This window comes from Scyliorhinus canicula, chromosome 2 (assembly GCF_902713615.1).
Source record: "Scyliorhinus canicula chromosome 2, sScyCan1.1, whole genome shotgun sequence".
NCBI lineage: Eukaryota > Metazoa > Chordata > Chondrichthyes > Carcharhiniformes > Scyliorhinidae > Scyliorhinus > Scyliorhinus canicula.
The window spans coordinates 202,974,868-202,995,772 of NC_052147.1; the positions used below are offsets into that span (position 1 = coordinate 202,974,868).

General features: G+C 49.1%; 1 protein-coding gene across 1 annotated transcript in view; it reads left to right on the forward strand.

Annotated features, from left to right (window-relative positions):
• Window positions 1-20,633, forward strand: part of dnah9 (dynein, axonemal, heavy chain 9) — a 125,355-nt gene extending 104,722 nt beyond the window's left edge. Inside the window, exon 14 of the mRNA XM_038790289.1 lies at window positions 20,157-20,633. Coding sequence (XP_038646217.1) covers window positions 20,157-20,633 — 477 coding nt within the window. The remainder of the gene's footprint in view (window positions 1-20,156) is intronic.
• Window positions 20,634-20,905: the final 272 nt, after the last annotated feature.

A 20,905-nucleotide genomic window follows, 5' to 3' on the forward strand; every position in this document is an offset into this window, starting at 1 on the left:
ACACCCTTGCGTGCTTCATCCGATGCCGGTGTTATATAGTTACATTGTGTACCTGGTGTTGCCCTATTATGTATTTTCTTTTATTTCCTTTTCTTTTCATGTACTTACTGAACTGTTGAGCTGCTCGCAGAAAAATACTTTTCACTGTACCTTGGCACACGTGGCAAGAAATAAGATACAATCCTCCCCCTTAAGAATCCTGTAGACTTGATCCGAGACCTCACTGACCCTGGCACCCGGGAGGCAACATACCTTCCGGGAGTCTCGTTCGCAACCACAGAATCTCCTGTCCGTTCTCCTAACTATTGAGTCTCATCACTATCACTTTTCTATCTCCCCTCTTCCCTTCTGAGCCACAGAGTCTGGCTCAGTGCCAGTGACCTGGCCGTTATGGCCTCCCCCTGGTAGGTTGACCCCCCAACAGCATCCAAAACGGTATATTTGTTTTGAAGGGGAACGGCCACGGGGGATCCATGCACAGTTTGCATGTTCCCTTTCCTTCACCTGACTGTAACCCAGCTACTCTTGTCCTGAACCTTGGGTGTGGCTACCTCCCTGCAACTCTTCTCTATCACCCCCTCTGCCTCCCGAATGATCCGAAGTTCATCCAGCTCCAGTTCCCTAATGCGGTCTCTGAGGAGCTGGAGTTGGGTCCACTTCCCACAGGTGTAGTCAGTGGGGAAACTAGTGGTGTCCCTTACCACCCACATCCTACAGGAGGAGCACGCAACTGCCCTGGATTCCATCCCCTCTGATCTGAATTCCCAATGAGATTTAAAAGGGGGAAAAAAATTAAAGATTAAACACCCATTAGGCCCTTAAATAAAATATATACTGCTGCTACTCTGTCAAGTGAACACTAAACTTGGTGATTCTGTTGAATGACACAAATATAGCTTGCTGCCCCCTTACAGAATGTAGCTGAGATTCTGCCCTGTGAACCAGCTGGAACTCTGCCCTCTGACTCTGCTCCCAGTCAGCTGTACTCTTTGTAAACTCCCAGCTCCCCATACGCTCTTTGAGGAAATGTAGGAAATGAAAGGAGCACCGTGCTCCCTCCTTACCAAACTCCCATCAGTCACCGAACTCCCACTTCAGCACTCTAATGCAGCCCAAAGTCAGCCGAGCAGTGCAAACAAAGTCAGCACTGTAAGATGGCTCACTTTTATTCTGTCTGACTCTAGCCTCTGAAAACTGGCTTAATCAGGTTATCTAATTAACTAATTAACAGATTGTAGCTGCAAATAGAGCCTGAGTAAATTCTGTTTAAAGCGGGTTTTAAATTTGCCTTCTTCTAACCCAAGCAGCACGTTGTAAGTTAATTTACTAAATAAATGAAAGACTAGACTTTAGATGGAAATGAACCCTTGATATGCTTCAGTCACCGAACTCGCTCTTTAGCATTCTAATGCAGCCCAAAGCCAGCACTCCAGTGAGATTCTGTCAGAAGTTCTCGGGGGTTCTGGACCACTGCTTGTAAGGGCCTTCAATGAAGCAAAGGAGTTGGGAGTGCTTCCTCCCGACGCTGTCACAGGCGTCGATCTCCCTCATCTTTAAAGAATCCAGAAAATTGTGTGTCGTATAGACCGAACTCCCTGTTAAATGTGGATTCCAAACTATTGGTGAAGAACCTGGCCACAAGGATCGAGGACTTTGTCCCAGGGGTAATAGGGGAGGACCAGACGGGGTGTGTTAAGGGGCGGCACTTGTCGACCAACATTAGGAGGTTGCTAAATGTTATTATGATGCCTCCAGAGGGGTGGCCATGGATGCAGAGAAGGCCTTTGATCGGGTGGAGTGGGAATATTCATGGGAGGTCCTGGGCGATTTGGGTTTGGGCAGGGATTTGTGGATTGGGTTTGATTGCTATACCAGGCGCAGTGGTGAGCGTGCAGATGAATCAGGTGAGATCGGACTACTCCAGGTTGTACCGGGGGCGAGGCAGGGATTGGGGGGGGGGGGGGGGGGGGGGGGGGGTGAAACACAGCATCTCGCTCTACACAGATGATTTGCTCCTGTACATATCGGATCCTGGGGGGAATTGGAGGGATTATGGGGATATTAGAGGAATTTGACGATCCAGGCGTGGGGGCAGGAGAACAGACTGGGTGTGATGCTGTTCAAGATGATGGGAATGAGTGTATTTGGGTGTCCAGGTGCCTCGGGAAAGGGAGCAGCTGCATAAACTGAATTTTGGTCGGTTGGTAGATCAGATGAGAGTGGACTTTCGCAGGTGGGATGCTCTCCCATTGTCATTGGCGAGGCGGGTACAGACAGTTAAAATGACAGTCCCCTCGAGGTTTCTGTTTGTTTTCCAGAGCCTCCCAACTTTTATTCCCAAGGCGTTCTTCAAAAAGGTGAATGCAGAGATCTCGGGATTTGTTTGGGCAGGTGGGAGGCTGGCACTCCGGAATTTTATTAGCAACTACTGGGCAGCAAATATTGCGATGGCCAGGTAGTGGGGGAGGGGTCGGTATGGGAGCGGGTGGAGGCGGCCTCATGTAAGGACACAGGTTTGTGCAGCTGCTCCCATCCCCCACGCCACCTGAATACCCAGATATCAAAAGATCCGCCCCCACCACTCTAAACAGCAACTCCTTCTCCTGTCCCCTCACTTGAATTGGAAAAACCTAGCTCTTCCCAATATTCAAGTTGTACCCCGAGAACCGCTGAATTTCTCTAAAATACTCATAATACCCCTAATACCTTCCGACAGGTTTGAAATATAAACCAGCAAGTCGTCCCCGTCCCCCCACCCCCACCCTCACCCCCCGGACTATCCCCTGTCAGTCCCTTGACGCTCACAGCACCTTTGCCAATGGCTCGATAGCCAAGGCAAAGAACAATGGGGAGAGTGGACATCCCTGCCTCGTCTCCCGATGCAGCCTGAAATATTCCGAAACTCATCCGGTTCGTTTGCACACTCGCTACCAGTGCCTGGTACAACAGCTGGACCCAATCAACTCCTGCCCAAATCCAAACAGCCCCATCAAAACCCACAAATAGTCCCACTCCACCTGGTAGATGGCCCCGCATCCATAGCGACCACCACCTCCATACTTCTTCCCTCTCGGGGCATCATTATAATATTCAACAGCCACCTGATGTTGGCTGACAAATGCTTCCCCTTAACAAATCCGTCAGGTCTTCCCCTATCACCCCCACCACATTGTCCTCAATCCTTGAGGCCAAGATCTTGGCCAGTAACTTGGCATCCACATTTAACAGCGAAATTGGCCAGTAGTACCCCACCAGCTCTGGATCCTTGCCCATTTTTAAAATTAAGGATATCGAGGCCTGCGATAGCACGCCCTGCCCCCTTGCCTCATTAAACTCCCTGACCAACAGGGGCCTCAGGACCCCCGAAAGCATTTTGTGAAATTACACTGGAAACCCGTTAGGGCCCGGGGCTTTCCCCGCCAGCATTGGCCCCATACCCTCCAAACAGGTGGATGAGGGTAAAGCAGTTGATGCGGTGTATATGGATTTCAGTAAAGCGTTTGATAAGGTTCCCCACGGTAGGCTATTGCAGAAAATACGGAGGCGTGGGATTCAGGGTGATTTAGCAGTTTGGATCAGAAATTGGCTCGCTGTAAGAAGACAGGGTGGTGGTTGAAGGGAAATATTCAGACTGGAGTCCAGTTACTAGTGGTGTACCACAAGGATCTGTTTTGGGGCCACTGCTGTTTGTCATTTTTATAAATGACCTAGAGGAGGGCGCAGAAGGATGGGTGAGTAAATTTGCTGATGACACTAAAGTCGGTGGAGTTGTGGACAGTGCGGAAGGATGTTACAAGTTACAGAGGGACATAGATGAGCTGCAGAGCTGGGCTGAGAGGTGGCAAATGGAGTTTAATGCAGAAAAGTGTGAGGTGATTCATTTTGGAAGGAATAACAGGAAGACAGAGTACTAGGCTAATGGTAATATTCTTCGTAGTGTGGATGAGCAGAGAGATCTCGGTGTCCATGTCCATAGATCCCTGAAAGTTGCCACCCAGGTTGAGAGGGTTGTTAAGAAGTGTTACGGTGTGTTAGCTTTTATTGGTAGAGGGATTGAGTTTTGGAGCCATGAGGTCATGTTGCAGCTGTACAAAACTCTGGTGTGGCCGCATTTGGAATATTGCGTGCAATTCTGGTCATCGCATTATAGGAAGGATGTGGAAGCATTGGAAAGGGTGGGAGGAGATTTACCAGAATGTTGCCTGGTATGGAAGGAAGATCTTATGAGGGAAGGCTGAGGGACTTGAGGCTGTTTTTGTTGGAGAGAAGAAGGTTAAGAGGTGATTTAATTGAGGATTACAAGATGATCAGAGGATTAGATAGGGCCTTTTTCCCCGGATGATGATGTCTAGCACGGGGACATAGCTTTAAATTGAGGGGAGATAGATATGGGACAGATGTCAGAGGTAGGTTCTTTACTCAGAGTAGTAAGGATGTGGAATGCCCTGCCTGCAACAGCAGTGGACTCGCCAACACTAAAGGCATTCAAATGGTCATCATTGGATAGACATATGGATGATAAGGGAATAGTGTAGATGGGCTTTAGAGTGGTTTCACAGGTCGGCGCAACATCTAGGGCTGAAAGGCCTGTGTTGCACTGTAATGTTCTATATTCTATGTTCTAACACCTCTACCAGCCCAATTGGGGCTCCCAGTCCCTCCACCAGGTCCTCCTTCACCCTTGGGAACTCCACCCCCACCAACAACATCCTATCCAACCCCTCCAAAAAACATCTCATTCCCTCCACCCAGGCTGGGGTTCCGACTCATACAGTCTCTTATAAAAATCTCCAAACACCCATTCACCCCCAGTGGGTCCAAGACCACCTTCCCTCCCCGATCCTTCGCTTTCCCGGTTTCCCTTGCTACCTCTTGCTTCCTCAGTTGATGTACCAACATCTTACTCGCCTTTTCCCCGTAGACCGCCCCTTTAACTATCCTCAACTACTCCACCGCCTCACCTGTGGATATCAGCTCAAACTTCATCTGTAATTTCTGCCACTCCCTCAGCAACACTGCTCCTGGGCCTCTGAATATCTCCTATCCATCTGCAAAATCTTATCCACTAACCTCGTCATCTCCACCCACTCCGTCTTATCCCTATGTGCCCCTATCGAAATAAACCCCAACCTTACTCCTACCGTGACATTCAGCTCCACATATCCCCGAATGGCAGCCCTCACCCGCTCAGAAACCTCCTCATCTGCCAACCTCCTCTGTGGAAATTGCCTCCCCCCCCACCCCGATTCACCTGCAAGTCCACCCAATGCGGTGCATGGTCCGAGACCACAATTGTCGAGCACTCCGAACCGACCACCCCCCCCCAACAACATCCTATCCAACACAAAATAGTCGATTTGAGAGTACACCCTATGCACGTGGGAGAAAAATGGGAATTCCCTCGCCCTCGGTCTGCCAAATGTCGACAGATCCACCCCCCCCCCCCCGTGCACTCCATAAACCCTCTTAGTTCCCTCACCACCGTCGATACTCACCTCGACTTTGGGTTCGACCGATGCTATTCCCCTCCCATTATCAATCGGTGCGAGACCAGGTCCAGGATCTTCCCCAACACCTGCATCATAAACTCTACATCGTCTCAGTTCGGGGCATAAATATTCACCAATACCACCGGCATCCCCACCAAATTCCCACTCACCACAACGAACCTCCCCCCGGAATCTGCCACTATGCACTTCAAAAGTTACACTTTTATTTATCAATACCACCACCCCCCTCGTCTTCAAATCCAATCCTGAGTGAAATACCTTCCCTATCCACCCTTTTGTGAGCCTAGTCTGATCCCCAATCTTCAGGTGCGTTTCCTGTCAAAATGCCACGTCTGTCTTTAGGCTCCTCAGATGTGCGAACACGCGAGCCCTCTTGACCGGCCCTCAGGAACCGGTGCAGGCACACCACCATCGCCCTTGCCGGCTCATTCTCCTGCGCTTCCTCATCAGCGCCCTGTGCGCCCAGTCTACTTCCAAGTGTTGTTCAAAGGCCCCCTCGCCCAGCAACTTCTCGAACATCCGAGCCACGTATGAGCCAGCACCTGCTCCCTGCTGCCATCCGGCAGCTTCACGATCCTCAAATTCTGCCTGCGGGACTGGTTCTCCAAGTTCACCACTGAGATACCCTCAATTACAACTCGAGAGAGATGATTGGTAATACAGTAGTCCCCCGTTATACGCGGTTCGCGATATACCGCGGGGGGGCTTATGGACCCCAACTGTCAGTTGTGTCAATTTCAGCGGCCGGCTCACTTTGATCCGGAGAAGGAAGCTGCTCTCTCACTGAAACAATCAGCCGGCCGCTGAAATTGACACTGCCGGCTTCTCTCTCCCTCCAATCAGAAACATTAAAACTTAAAAGTTGGATTGGAGGGAGAGAGCAGCCGGCAGTGTCAATTTCAGCGGCCGGCTCACTTTGATCCGGAGAGGGAAGCTGTTCTCTCACTGAAGCAATCAGCCGGCCGCTGAAATTGACACTGCCGGCTGCTCTCTCCCTCCAATCAGAAACATTAAAACTTAAAAGTTGGATTGGAGGGAGAGAGCAGCGGGCAGTGTCAATTTCAGCGGCCGGCTGATTGTTTCAGTGTGAGAGCAGCTTCCCTCTCCGGATCAAAGTGAGCCGGCTGCTGAAATTGACACTGTTTTAATTAGATCCACGATGGGGGTTTTAAATTTATTAAAAAATCTATGCTAGCGCTTCCCATTGTGAGTCTACGGGGGTCTGACCTCTCCCCCCCGCCCCCCGTAGACTCACAATGGGAAGCACATGCATAGATTTTAAAATAAATTTAAAACCCCCATCGTGGATATCCGCGGCTCGGTTGCAACGCGGGTGGCTGTCTTGGACCCCAACACCCGCGTTATAAAGGGGGACTACTGTACAAAGGCTTTAATTAGCAGAGAACCAGACAGCTACCGAGAAGTGTGCTCACTGCTCACTGAACATTACCTTATATATGGCTCCCTGGGGGGGGGGGGGGGGGTGGGGGGGGGGGGGTGGACCCAGAGGCGGAGTCCCCCAGGGTTCCAAACCCGGTCTTAAAGGGATCATTACATTAAAGGTGCAGTAATCATTCATCACAACCACCTTCTCCTGCAACCGCCTCTGATCATCCTGCATGTAATGACTTAGGCCAGGCCTTTGAGATTGGCAAATTAGAATATGAGTTCCCTGATTAGTGGCCCAATCAGGGAACCCATTTCTCTGTATATAACAGGAGTGCCAGATCCTCTGCATTCCCTGTGTAGATAGCAAGCTGAATGCACTTGGTTGTTCAGCTGCTGATTTTGTAAATAAAAGGAATTCTGGTGACAGGATTTCTGCCTCCGTGTACTTATTACAGCGGCGACGTGGAAAACGGAACAACCCAAAGGAATCTGCTCATTAGCAGCTGCCGCATAATGAGGGGAAGCCACTGACAGGCAAAATGCCTTTAGTCGGAAAGTTGGACTCTTTTGACCCTGCAGTGGAAGATTAGGCCCAATACGTATAGCAGATGAAGTACTTTTTAGAGCAAACGATATAATTCCGGATGAAAAGCAACAGGTCAATCTGCTGACTGCGTGTGTGCCAGCAGCTTTTGTCATTATGGGCAGTCTCACTTTTCTGGAGGCACAGGACCCAAAAGCTTTCCAGGAATTGATGGACTTAGTAAAAGAGTATTATGACCCTAAGCCACCACTGGATTGCAAACAAGCATTACATCTGGCTTTGTCCTTAGAAAAAGTGGCAAGCGGAGCACATGAGTTACAGGGTACTCCGATGGAGGTAGACGCCCACACCAATAAAACTGAGTTAAGGGACTACTGCTGGTGGATAGGCAACTACATAGCCACCCTCAGGAACGACTCGGATACTAAGTTACCCAGGCCCATTCGCTGAACCGCTCTCAAGAAAGGGAAAATTAGGACCAGACAGACGGCAGCCCCTGCAGCCTTTCGCCCGGCAAAATATTGTAGTTGTTACCAGAGATTGGAGACGGAGAGGAGAAATAGAAGCCCAAAACCAACATCTTAGAGAAGGACACGTAGACGGGGGTACAGGAGAATGCACACCCTAGAAGCCCCACCTATCTCCGACGAGGATCAAATAAATTGTGTAACGATTGTTTGGTTAAATTAAAACCCATTAAATTATCCATAAGGTTGAATGGACGTCCCACACTAATGGAAGTCAACACAGGAGCAGTCGTATCAATGATAGGGGAAACAGTATTTAGTAAAATTTGCACTGGACTCCAACCCTTATCCCTAACCAGGACCTCAGCAAAACTGAGGACGTACACAGGAGAACCACTGAGAGTGTTGGGAACAACACATGTACCTGTGGCTTATGGAGAGCAACTGGTTAGGCTGCCTTTAATAGTAATGAAAGGTGTGGGACCAAGCTTATTGGGACGAAACTGTCTGAAAGAGATCCAGCTGGATTGGGTAAACATTTTCCAGCTAGAAAATTGTTGTGTGAGTGAACTCCTGTGCAGATGCCCAGAGGTTTTCCAAGAAGGGCTCGGAACAATAAAGGGAGCAAAGGGGACATTATAATAATATAATAATAATTGCTTATTGTCACAAGTAGGCTTCAATGAAAAGCCCCTCATTGCCAAATTCCGGCGCCTGTTCGGGGAGGCTGGTACGGAAATTGAACCCGCGCTGCTAGCATTGTTCTGCGTCACAAGCAAGCTGTTGAGCCCATTGTGCTAAACCAGCCACTCCATTACATGTAGATCCAGAGGCGGTCCCAAATTTCTACCAGTACCCTTTGCATTAAGGCAGAAAGTCAATACAGAAATCAAAAGATTAGAGCGAGAGGGAATAATAAAACCGGTCCAGTTTGCAGAATGGGCGGCACACGTGGTGCCTATCCTTAAGCCGGATGGCTCAGTCTGCCTTTATGGAGATTTCAAACAAACGATTCATCGTTACTCACAATTGGATAAATACCCAATTCCCCGGATTGAGGATTTGCATGCACAGCTGGCTGGAGGACTCTTATTCTCAAAGCTGGATATGAGCCATGCATATCTACAGCTGAAGCTGGACGAAGAGTCGCAAAAATTCTCAACAATAAACACCCTGATGGGCATTTTTCACTATCCAAGATTACCCTTCATTGTATTGTCAGCCTGTGCGATATTCTAGAGGACAATGGAGAATATATTACAAGGGTTACTACAGGTCGCCATTTACCTGGATGGCGTCCTTATTAAGGGAAAAACCTGCCAAACCTGGAGGAAGTCCTTAGGAGGTTTTCAGCAGCAGGCGTGCGCCTAAAGAGGGAAAAATGTGTTTTTCTAGCACCTTAAGTAACATCTGGGGTACAAGGTTGACAAGACAGGGCTACACCCTTAGGAGGATCGGGTGAGGGCGATTAAAGATGCCCCGGCCCCCACCACAATCCAGGAGTTAAGATTTTTTTTAGGACTGGTGATATATTATAGAAAGTTCATACAGAACAGGGCTTCCATCCTGGACCCCCTACACCAATTACTAAAAAAGGGGCAAGCCTGGGAGTGGTCCGCCCGCCAAGACAGGGCTTTCAAGAAGATAAAAGAACAGCTCTCCTCAGAAAGCGTCTTGGCACACTACGACCCCAGGAGAGACTTGGTGCTCTCCATATGGCGTTGATGCAGTTCTGGCACACAGAGGGCAAAACGGACAGGAACGGCCGATAGCGTTTGTTTCCAGGATGTTAGGAGCAGCAGAACGAAAGTATGGCCAAATTGAAAAGGAAGGACTGGCTGTGATCTTCGCGGTGAAGAAATTTCACCAGTACTTGTACGGGCGGAATTTCACTATAATCAAAGACCACAAGCCATTGCTGGGTTTGCTGACTGAAGACAAAGCAGTGTGACCAATAGCTTTGGCCCGGATCCAATGCTGGGCCTACTACTGGCGGCGTACCAGTATCAACTGGAGCATCGGCTGGGAACCCGGGTGGCAAACGCCGATGCACTAAGCAGGCTGCCATTACCAGACACCCCGCCATTAGTACCCAGAATTGAGGAAACTGTGATGATATTAAATTTCATGGACAGCATTCCAGTGGCCGCACAAAACATTTGTTTGTTGCCCTGTCTTGGCGGGCGGACCACTCCCAGGCTTGCCCCTTTTTTAGTAATTGGTGTAGGGGGTCCAGGATGGAAGCCCTGATCTGTATGAACTTTCCATAATGTCACCAGTCCTAAGGTAAAAATATCTTATCTCCTGGATTGTGGTGGGGGCCGGGGCATCTTTAAATGCCCTCACCCAGTCCTCCAAAGGGTGTAGCCCTGTCTTGTCAACCTTGTACCCCAGATGTTACTTGAGGTGCTAGAAAAATACATTTCCCCCTCTTTAGGTGTACGCCTGCTGCTGAAAACCTAATATATTCTCCATTGTCATCTGGAATATTGCACATCAAAGGGACACGGTTTTATCAAAAATAAAAGACATGGTGCTAACAGGGGAGATGGAAAGAACCGTCCAGGTGGAATTCCACCCTTACTGGAATGAAGAGCAGATCACTGTGGAAGATGGGATACTGCTATGGGGTGGCTCGAGTGATAGTTCCATGTCAACGCCTTCGAGCCATATTGGCTGAACTACATCATGGAAACCCTGGAGTCTCAAAAGTGAAGATGCTGGCAAGGAGCTATGTCTGGTGGCCGGGCCTGGAAACAGGCATAGCGGCATTGGTAGGTCAGTGCCAAGAATGCCAACAAGGGCAGAAGGTGCGACCGGCATCCCCGCTACACCCATGGGAATGGCTGGGTAGACCATGGTCGCGACTTCATGTTGATTTTGCAGGCCCATTTATGGGTTCAATGTTTTTTGTATTAATAGACGCCCATTCAAAATGGCTGGATGTCTCAAAATGAACTCTGCAAATTCAACAGCTACCATCGAAAAACTTTGCACCTCGTTTGCAACACATGGTATCCTGGATGTGTTAGTTTTGGATAATGGATCGGTTTTCACCAGTCAGGATATCACTAAATTCATGAAGTCAAATGGCATTTGGCACATCAGGACGGCACCATACCACCCGGCATCAAATGGGTGGGCGGAGAGAGCCGTCCAGAATCTAAAAGTCGGGTTGAAAAAACAGTCAGCAGCATCATTGGACACCAAACTGTCGCGCTGCCTATTTGACTATAGGGCAACCTCACACACCACAACGGGAATAGCACCGGCAGAGCTAATCGTGGGCAGACGACTCCGAACCAGGTTAAGTCTTCTATTCCTAAATTTGGCGGAAGAGTAGAGCGACACCAAGATGCCCAATGCAGGGGCCATGACAACACTCGCCGAGAATGACAGTTCAATACGCGTGAAAAGATTTGGGCCAGAAATTATGTGAATGGCCCCACATTGATAGCAGGAAGAGTCAAGGGCAGGACAGGACCTGTGTTGTAGGAGATACATGTGGGAAAACATGTAATAAAAAAGCACCTGGACCAGGTGCGGGCCTCGGATTCATTTCCTCCCCTGGAGCTGACTCAGACCGGCATACCGAGGACAGTGGAGAGTCCTGCCCGACAAACTATTCACGCCCCTCCGACACCACTGGTGAGGACATCGGACTCGGACATGGACACAATGGATGATGCCGCAGCTATTCCCCTGCCGCCGGAGGAAAGGGGTGAACTGCCTCTCGGGCGCTCACATCGGAAAAGACCGACGCCTAGCTGTTATAGCCCCCTACGTCGGTGGCCAAAGTGGAGGATCCGGACCCGACGCAGCAAAGACACAGGAGACCCATGAATTATGAGGACCACGTGAGCTCCTTGGACTTTGGGGAGGAGGGGTGTAATGACTTAGGCCAAGCCTTTGAGATTGGCCAATTAGAATGAGCTCCCTGATTAGTGGCCCAATCAGGGAACCCTTTCTCTGTATATAGCAGGGAGTGTAAGATCACCTGCACTCCCAGTGTAGATAGCAAGCTGAAGGCACCTGGTTGTTCAGCTGCTGGTTTTGTAAATAAAAGGAATTCTGGTGACGGGACTTCTGCATCCGTGGACGTATTACACCACATCACCCCCAACTCGGCCGCCATCGAGGCAAACTGCTCCTTGTGCTCCCCTACCGTCTCTCCACCTTCTGGATCGCCTGGCTCTGGGCTTCCAGCCCCCTTTCCAGGCAGGTTGATACCAGCCTTTATCGGATCCACCACCCTCGCCAGATCCTCTAGATTCTCCTTCCTCTGCTGGGTGAACTTCTCGTTCAAGAAGAGCACCAACTGCTCCGTCGACCATTGAGAGGGTAGTGCTGATCCCTGATCCTCTGGCATCTTCTCCTGTGTTGCAGGTACAACTTCAACTCGCTTCAACTGCTCCTTTCTTTTTAGACCCCTCCTGGTCCACAAATCCATCAACCAGTCTCCCCTACCACCCCTCCTGCACCATGCTCCGATTTCCTCCCACAAGTCCTGAAAGACGTACTTGTTAGATGAATTAGACATTCTGAATTCTCCTTCTGTACCTGAACAGGTGCCGTAGCGTGGGGATTTGCACAGTAACTTCATTGCACTATTAATGTAAGCCTACTTGTGACAATAAAGATTATTATTATGCATGACTTCCTCCATTCTGAAAAACAGCCTTTCATCATTCTTCTCTGTTTTCTGTCACTCAGTTAACTTTGTAATAAGCTGCCACTGTCCCTTTTATTCTACCACTTCAACTTTGCTAGCAAGCTGAGAAAATAAGAACTTAAGAAATAGGAGCAGGACATACGTCCCCTCGAGCCTGCTTTGCCATTCAATAAGATCATAGCTGATCTGATCTTGGCCTCCACTTGTATTTTCTTGCCCATCCCCCTTAACTCTTGACTCCCTGGGAGATCAAAGATCTGTCTAATTCATCCTTGAATAGTGAGGGTATTCACTGTGGTCGTAAAAATAGAAAAGCAGAATAATCTTTCAAATGTGGGAAACTTGTAAATGATGTTCCGTGGGACTTGGGTGTACTTGTAATGGGCACACAAAGTTAGCATACAGGTACAGCAAGCAATTAATAGTATGTCTTACGACAATTCTACAGGGCTTTGGGGAGAACACACCTGGAGTAGTGTGTGCAGTTTTGGTCTTCATGCTTAAAGATAGCTATGCCAAAGGAAAAACCAATAAAACCTGGAAATAAAGGGTACGAATGACCTTGTCCGATTTAGTCTTCAAAACTTTAAAATGGAATTTAAATATTAATAATAATTATTAATTAGTGTCACAAGTTGGCTTACATTTACATTGCATCTAAATTGGAGGGGTACCGATATCCTGGCTGGGAGGTTTGCTAGATTCACTCGGGAGGATTTAAACTGGTATGGCAGGGGAGTCGAACCGAGAATGTGAGCTTAGATGGTGTAACAACTGCAGGGGAAATAGATAACCAAAATAAAAGAACAACATCATCCTCAGGCAAAGCAAAAAAGTTGACAAGTGGGAAAAGGGAGCTGGTCAATGTAGGATTGAGGATGTTGTACCTAAATGTGCGCAGTATACAGAACAAAGTAAATGAGCTTGTTGTGCACATTGAAATTGGCAGGGTACGATGTTGTGGGAATCACAGAGGTGTGGCTGCAAGGGGATCAGGGCTGGGATCTAAATATCCAAGGATATGTGTCCTATCGAAAAGACAGGCAGATGGGCAAAGGGGGCGGGGTTGCATTGTTAGTAAGGAATTAAGTTAAATCGATGGCAAGGAGCGCTACAGGATCAGAAGGCATAGAATCTCTGTGGGTAGAGTTGAGGAATCGCAAAGGTAAAAAGACCCTGATGGGAATAATTTTTACAGGCCCCCCAGCAGTAGTCTGGATGTGGGGAAAAAAAGAAATCAGGAGGTAGAAAAGACATGTAAAAAAGGCAATAATACAATAATCGTGGGGGACGTCAATTTGCAGATGGATTGGGAAAACCTGGTTGGTAGTGGATCCCAAGAAAAGGAATTTTTAGGAGATGGTTTTTTGGAACAGCTTATGACAGAGCCTACTAGGGAATAGGCAATTCTGAATTTGGTGATGTGTAATGAGGCAGACTTGATTAGGAAATTTCAGGTGAAGGAACCCTTAGTGAGCAGTGACCACAATATGATCGAATTTACCCTGCAGTTTGAGAGGGAGAAGTTGGAATCAGTTGTAACAGTATTACAATTAAATAAGGGTAACTACAAAGACATGAGGGAGGAGCTGGGCAGAGTTGATTGGAAAAGGAGCCCAGCGGGGAAGAGAGTAGAACAGCAATGGCAGGGGTTTTGGTGGTTATTTGGGAGGCATAGCAGAAATTCATCGCAAGGAGGAGGAAACATGCTAAGGGGAGAACAAGGAATCCTTGGTTGACGAGGGAAGTCAAGGACAGCATAAAAGCAAAAGAAAGATCAAACAAAGTGGGAGGACTAGTGGGAAACCAAAGGATTGGGAAGCCTTTAAAAGTGAGCAAAGGACAACTAAAAAAGCAATAAGGGGGAAGAAGATGAAGTACGAGTGCAAGCTAGCTAGTAATATAAAGGAAGATAGGAAGAGTTTTTTTTTCAATATATAAAAGGTAAAAGAGGCAAAAATAGACATTGGAACAGACCATTGGAACGTGTGGCTGGAGAAGTAATAATAGGAAACAAAGAAATGGCAAACAAATTGAATCGTTACTTCATCAGTCTTCACGGTGGAAGACACCAGTGGGATGCCATAGCTCCAGGAGAACCAGGGGGCAGAGGTGAGTGCAGTGACCATTACTTTTTTTTTGAAAATCTTTTTATTGCCTTTTCTCATATTTATAAACAGTTGTTGTTTATATACATTACATTTTTCTTGCCCGAGCTAATTTGCTTTATTTTACAGAGAGGTTTGTTTTGTCCTTCATTTGACTAACTGTACATACATTTTGTCGCACTCTGGATCGGTCTATGATATCCCCCCCCACCTCCCATTGGTTTCAGCATTCTTCGTCTTTTGTGGTTTCCCCATTTTCCTCCAGCTTTGGTTGGTGCTGCCGATCGCCAGCTGAGCAAGAGTCTCCGGCGTGCGATTAGAGAAGCGAAAGCAAGGGCGTTAGCTCCCTTCCCCATGTGTAGCTCTGGCTGCTCCGATACTCCGAAGATTACCACTATTGGGCATTGCTTCACCCTCACCCCCACAACTTTGGAACATTGCCTCGGAGAAGGCTATCCAGAACCCAGCAAGCTTGGGGCAAGCCATTCTCCCTCTCCACCTGCCCATTTCCCCTGGGGTTGTAGCTGGTCGTCCTGCTCGAGGCAATGCCCCTGTTGAGCAGGTACTGGCGCAGCTCATCGCTCATGAATGAGGATCCCTGGTTGCTGTGAACGTAGGCGGGGAAGCCGAACAGAGCGAAGATGGTGTTGAGGGCTTTGATGACGGTGGCAGATGTCATATCGGGACATGGGACGGCAAAGGGGATTCGGGAATATTCATCGACCACACTGAGAAAGTACATGTTGCGGTCGGTGGAGGGGAGGGGCCCTTTGAAGTCCACGCTGAGGCGTTTAAAGGGGCGGGAGGCCTTCACCAGGCGCGCATGGTCTGGACGGTAGAAGTGCGGTTTTCACTCCGCGCAGACCTGGCAGTCTCTGTTGATCGTCCTGACTTCCTCGATGGAGTAGGGCCGGTAGCAGGCCTTGATGAAATGGTAAAAACGTGTGACCCCTTGGTGACAGAGGTTGACGTGCAGGGTCCAGAGTCGGTCCACTTGTGCGCTGGCACATGTACCTCGGGATAGGGCTCGGGGGGCTTGTTGAGCTTACCGGGGCGATACAAAATTTCGTAGTTGTAGGTGGAGAGCTCGATCCTCCACCTCAAGATTTTATCGTTTTTGATCTTGCCCTGCTGTGTGTTAAACATGAAGACAACCGACCGTTGGTCAGTGAGGAGAGTGAATCTCCTGCCGGCCAGGTAATGCCTCCAATACTGCACAGCTTCAACGATGGCTTGGGTCTGTTTTTCGACGGCGGAGTGCCGAATTTTGGAGGCATGGAGGGTGAGGGAAAAGAATGGCACGGGCCTGCCTGCCTGGTTGAGGGTAGCGGCCAGAGCGACGTCTGATGCACTGCTCTCGACTTGGAATGGTAACGTCTCGTCGACCATGTGCATCGCGGCTGTGGTGATGTCGGCCTTGATACGGTTGAAGGCGTGGTGAGCTTCGGCCGTCAGAGGAAAAAACAGTGGATTGAATGAGTGGGCGGGCCTCGTCCGCATAGTTTGGAACCGACAGGGCGTAATAGAAAAAGAACCCAAGGCATCGTTTGAGGGCCTTGGGGCAGTGGGGGAGGGGGAGTTACATGAGGGGGCGCATTCGATCGGGGTCGGCCTCAGAACTCCATTCTGGAACACATAGCCGAGGATGGCTAAGCGGTTTGTGCTGAACACGCACTTCTTGTTATACGTGAGGTTGAGGAGAGTGGCGATGTGGAGAAATTTGGCAAGGCTGGCATTATGGTCCTGCTGATCGTGGCCGCAGATGGTGACATTGTCCAGGTACGGGAAAGTGGCCCGTAATCTGTACCGGTCAACCATTCGGTCCATCTCCCGTTCAAGCCCGAGACCCCATTGGTGATGCCGAAGGGGACCCTAAGAAAGTGGTAAAGGCGGCCGTCTGCTTTGAACGCAGTGTATGGGCCTTGCGGATGGGGAGCTGGTGGTAGGCAGATTTCAGGTCCACTGTCGAGAAGACCCGGTACTGTGCAATCTGATTGACCACATCTGATAGGCGTGGGAGGGGGTACGTGTCGAGCTGCGTGTACCGATTGATGGTCTGACTGCAGTTAACGACCATCCTGTTTTTCTCCCCAGTTTTGACCACTACCACTTGGGCTCTCCAGGGGCTGTTGCTGGCATCGATGATGCCTTCCCGCAGCAGCCGCTGGACTTCAGACCTGATGAAGGTCCTGTCTTGGGCGCTGTACCGTCTGCTCCTGCTGGCGACGGGTTTGCAAGCCGGGGTTAGGTTTGCAAAAAGGGAAGGCGGGTCGACCTTAATAGTCGCGAGGCCGCACACGGTAAGGGGTGGCAGGGGCCGGCCGAATTTCAGGGTTAGGCTCTGGAGGTTGTACTGGAAGTCCAGGCCAAGTAGCAAGGCAGCGCAGAGGTTGGCGAGGACGTAGAGGCGGAAGCCGCTGAACTCCACGCCCTGGATTGTGAGGGTGGCGATGCAGTACCCCTGGATCACTACAGAGTGGGATCCGGAGGCGAGGGAGATTCTCTGGTTAGCGTGGTGTACCGCGAGGGAGCAGCGCTTTACCGTATTGGGCTGAATGAAGCTCTGAGTGCTCCTGGAGACCAGCAGGCAGGAGACCTCATGCCCATTGACCTTCACTTTAGTTCAAGCAGTCGCGAGGTTGTGTGGCCGAGACTGGTCAATCGTGACCGGGGCGAGACGCTGCTGGTCGTCGGCAGTTGCAGGTGATGAGTGGCCGGATGAGGTGCCCGACGGGCAGGAGTCCTGAGTTGGGTAAGATGGCGGCGCCCACAGTCCGCACGTGTCGTGGGGGAGGTAAGATGGCGGCACCCTGGGCTGCATGTGTCATGAGGAAGGCACGATGGCGGCGCACGTTGGTCCTGGGAGGAACAAGATGGCGGCGCCCACTGGCCGCACGTGGGGGGTGCCAGGACAATAGCAGCGATTGAGCGGGCCTGGCACACTGCAGCGAAATGTCCGTTCTTGCCACAGGCCTTGCAGAGGGCGCTCCGTGCTGGGCAGCGTTTTCGGGGGTGTTTTGACTGCCCACAGAAGTAGCATTTGGGCCCCCCGGCTTGGTTGGCTGCCGCGAGGTACAGGCGTGGGGTTGGCTGAGGGCGGTCACTGATCGGGTCTACGATGGGGTGGCCGTCTGCGGAGTCCACAATGCACAGGGGGGTGGGCTGCGCAGCCAGGGGAATATGCCTGAATGTTGCGTGATGCGACCGTAAGTGAGAGCGCTAGTTTTTTGATCGCCGCGAGGTTGAGCGTGGCCCCTTCTAAGAGGCACTGACGGATGTAGTTAGACCCTATGCCCGTAACATATGCGTCTCTCATTAGCAAATTCGAGTGTTCCATGGCCCAAACAGCCTGACAGTCACAGTCTCTAACTAGGGAGAGCAGGGCGCGCCAGAAATCTTCCACCGACTCACCGGGAAGTTGGCGCCGCATGGAGAGGAGGTGTTTGGCATAGATTTTATTAGTCCGCTGAGCGTAGTTTTCCTTCAGTAGCGCCATGGCCTCTGCATAGGTCGGTGCGTCCTGGACGAGTGGAAAGAGGTTGGAGCTCAGCCGCGTGTAAAGGATCTGGAGCTTCTGTGCTTCTGGAATTGCGTCTGGCGCAGACCCGATGTACGCTGCAAAACAGGCTAGCCAATGTTTGAAGTCCTTTTTGGAGTTGTCTGCTTGAGGATGCAGCTGCAGGCGATGCGGTTTGATGCGGAGGTCCATCTCTTAAAAAAAAACTTAGTGTAATAAATTGATGCAGTATCAATTACGCAAAGACGGGAGTAGGATGTAATCGAGGCTTTATTACACTGAGATGTTGGGCCTCCTACAGCAGCTGACGAAATGGCTGCTGTACGAGGAACACACATTTATACTCCGCCTACTGCAATGAAATTACTGTTAAAAGCCCCTCGTCGCCACATTCCGCCGCCTGTTCGGGTATACAGATTGTTTCACCTTCTCCTCCTCCCATGTTCCTATGTACAAACTGAATGAGAAATTCCATCATATTATGATCACTCTTCTGTGGAGGATCCTTTCCTGTGAGATCTTTAATTAATTCTGCCTTCTCCAAAAGAGTACTATTGGACTCAAAACATGAACTCTGGGTGTAATTTTAAGATGGCAAACTCTCGGTGTTCGCCATCCTGAGAGTTGTTGCATAATGCACTACCACCTTCTTGCGGAAGCCCATTGCCATTTAATACTCAGTTGGATGTTGATTGGCAATGGGCGGGACTTCCATCCATCCTTGGAAGAGGATGAGAGCTGCTGGCCAGTCCATCCAGGCACAGCGTTGCAGTGACCAGAAGAGATACCGCAGTTCTCTGCCTGGAACTAAGTCATGAGTCTGTTCTAAAGCTAGGTCCTGGGGATGGGAGGGAAGGGAATGCCCTAAGGGGTAGGGAAGTGGTTCAAGGGAGAAGAAGGACCAGAACTCTAAGGTCCTGGAGAGGAGATCGGCCTAAATCTGAAAGGCCCTTCAGATTGAGGCGCCTCACCACCTCCTAACTGAGATCGGGTACATTTTACAGAATTACAGAATTTACAGTGCAGAAGTAGGCCATTCCGGCCCTTGGAAAGAGCACCCCATATAAACCTACACCTCCACCCTTTCCCCGAAACCCAGCCACCCTACCTACCCTTTTTTGGACACTAAAGGCAATTTATCATGGCCAATCCACCTAACCTGCACATCTTTGGACTGTGGGGAGAATCCGTGGCACCCGGAGGAAACCCATGCAGAAACGTGGAGAACATGCAGACTCCGCACAGACAGTGACCCAAGCCAGGGATTTAACCTGGGACCTTGGAGCTGTGAAGCAACAGTGCTACCGTGGCGTCCATTTACGTCTCTGTTTCCCACCTTACTCGCACTTGCTCCCACCAGCCTAAAAATTGAGGCTGGCCGGAGAAGGCCCTTAAGTGGCCTTTAAGTGGCCACTTAAGGGCCCTAATAGGTGAAATGGCGAGTCTCCCGCCCAAGGCGCTGCCAGCCCACCTGTGAAATTGCAACCGGGTTGGGGCACTGGTGGGACCCCAGGGAGAATCCCATCCAGGCAATTTTTAACTCTCCCCGCCCACTGCTCCGAACCCGCCTTGCGGGGAGCGTAAAATTCTGCCCACTGTTTCTTATTGCACTGATGCTGTCAGACCTGCTGGGTTTTTCTAGCACTTTCTGTTTTTAATTCAGATATCCAGCATCTGCAGTTTTTTCTTTATCTTATACATTTAGAGTCTTGAACTAAATGATGCAAAGGTAAAAAATACCTTAAAGAGAGGCATTGTATTTAGATTTTTCTTTCAAAGATAAAACCAGATTTAGTTCTGTTCAGTAGTGTACTGTGGTTAATATTAGATTTATTTAAACTGTTACCAAGGTAAAATTTGCATTAAATGATCAAAGCATATTAAGATTGTGAAATTAATTTAAATTTTTTGAATAGGTTGACAAACTGTCACGTGTGCTTCTTTGACAGTATATTGGAAACTGGAAACTCATTGTTGAGCTCTACAACCAACTACATACTTCTATACTGGAAGTGGAATTTCCACTTGTTAAGAAGGAATTAGAGAAGATTAATGAACTGTTGAGACCTGCTACAGAAACCCTAACGTGGCAGGCTGAGGATTCATGGGAATATATCCAGCAGACTCGAGATCTGATTCAAGATGTGAACAGCAGAGTGCAGAAAATCAAATGCAACATGGAGACAATACACACAGTAGTGCAATATTGGAATGATGAACTGTTTTTTCTGCATAACAAATATGAATCTGCAAAACTCTGCCTTGATAAGGAGAAGAAAATGATAAAATACCACAAATTAATTCAAGATGGAGGAGAGTCAATTCACCAACTGGTGAAGGTCAGAGTTTTTGCATGCACCATAATATATAAATTAGGTTTCTTTCACAATTGTTTGGAGAAAGCTTGGGGATGCAGTATACACTGACATGGATAACGACCTGTTTTGGATTGATGAGGCCAAAGACAAAATTCTGGTTGATATCAGAATGTTTTCACTGATTTTTGTAATTGCAAAAAAAATATAGATTGTTAAGATTTATAAAAGCTTTGGGTTAGGTACTGGTGATGGAAAGATGGGAAAGTGCAACTTTCCAGATCTACTAGCTGCTTCTCCATCTCCTTTACCATTCAGGAATCCATGTCCTTTGGTGCAAGCTCTTTTATGTTCACCATTCTAAAATTGATGTTATTTTTAAC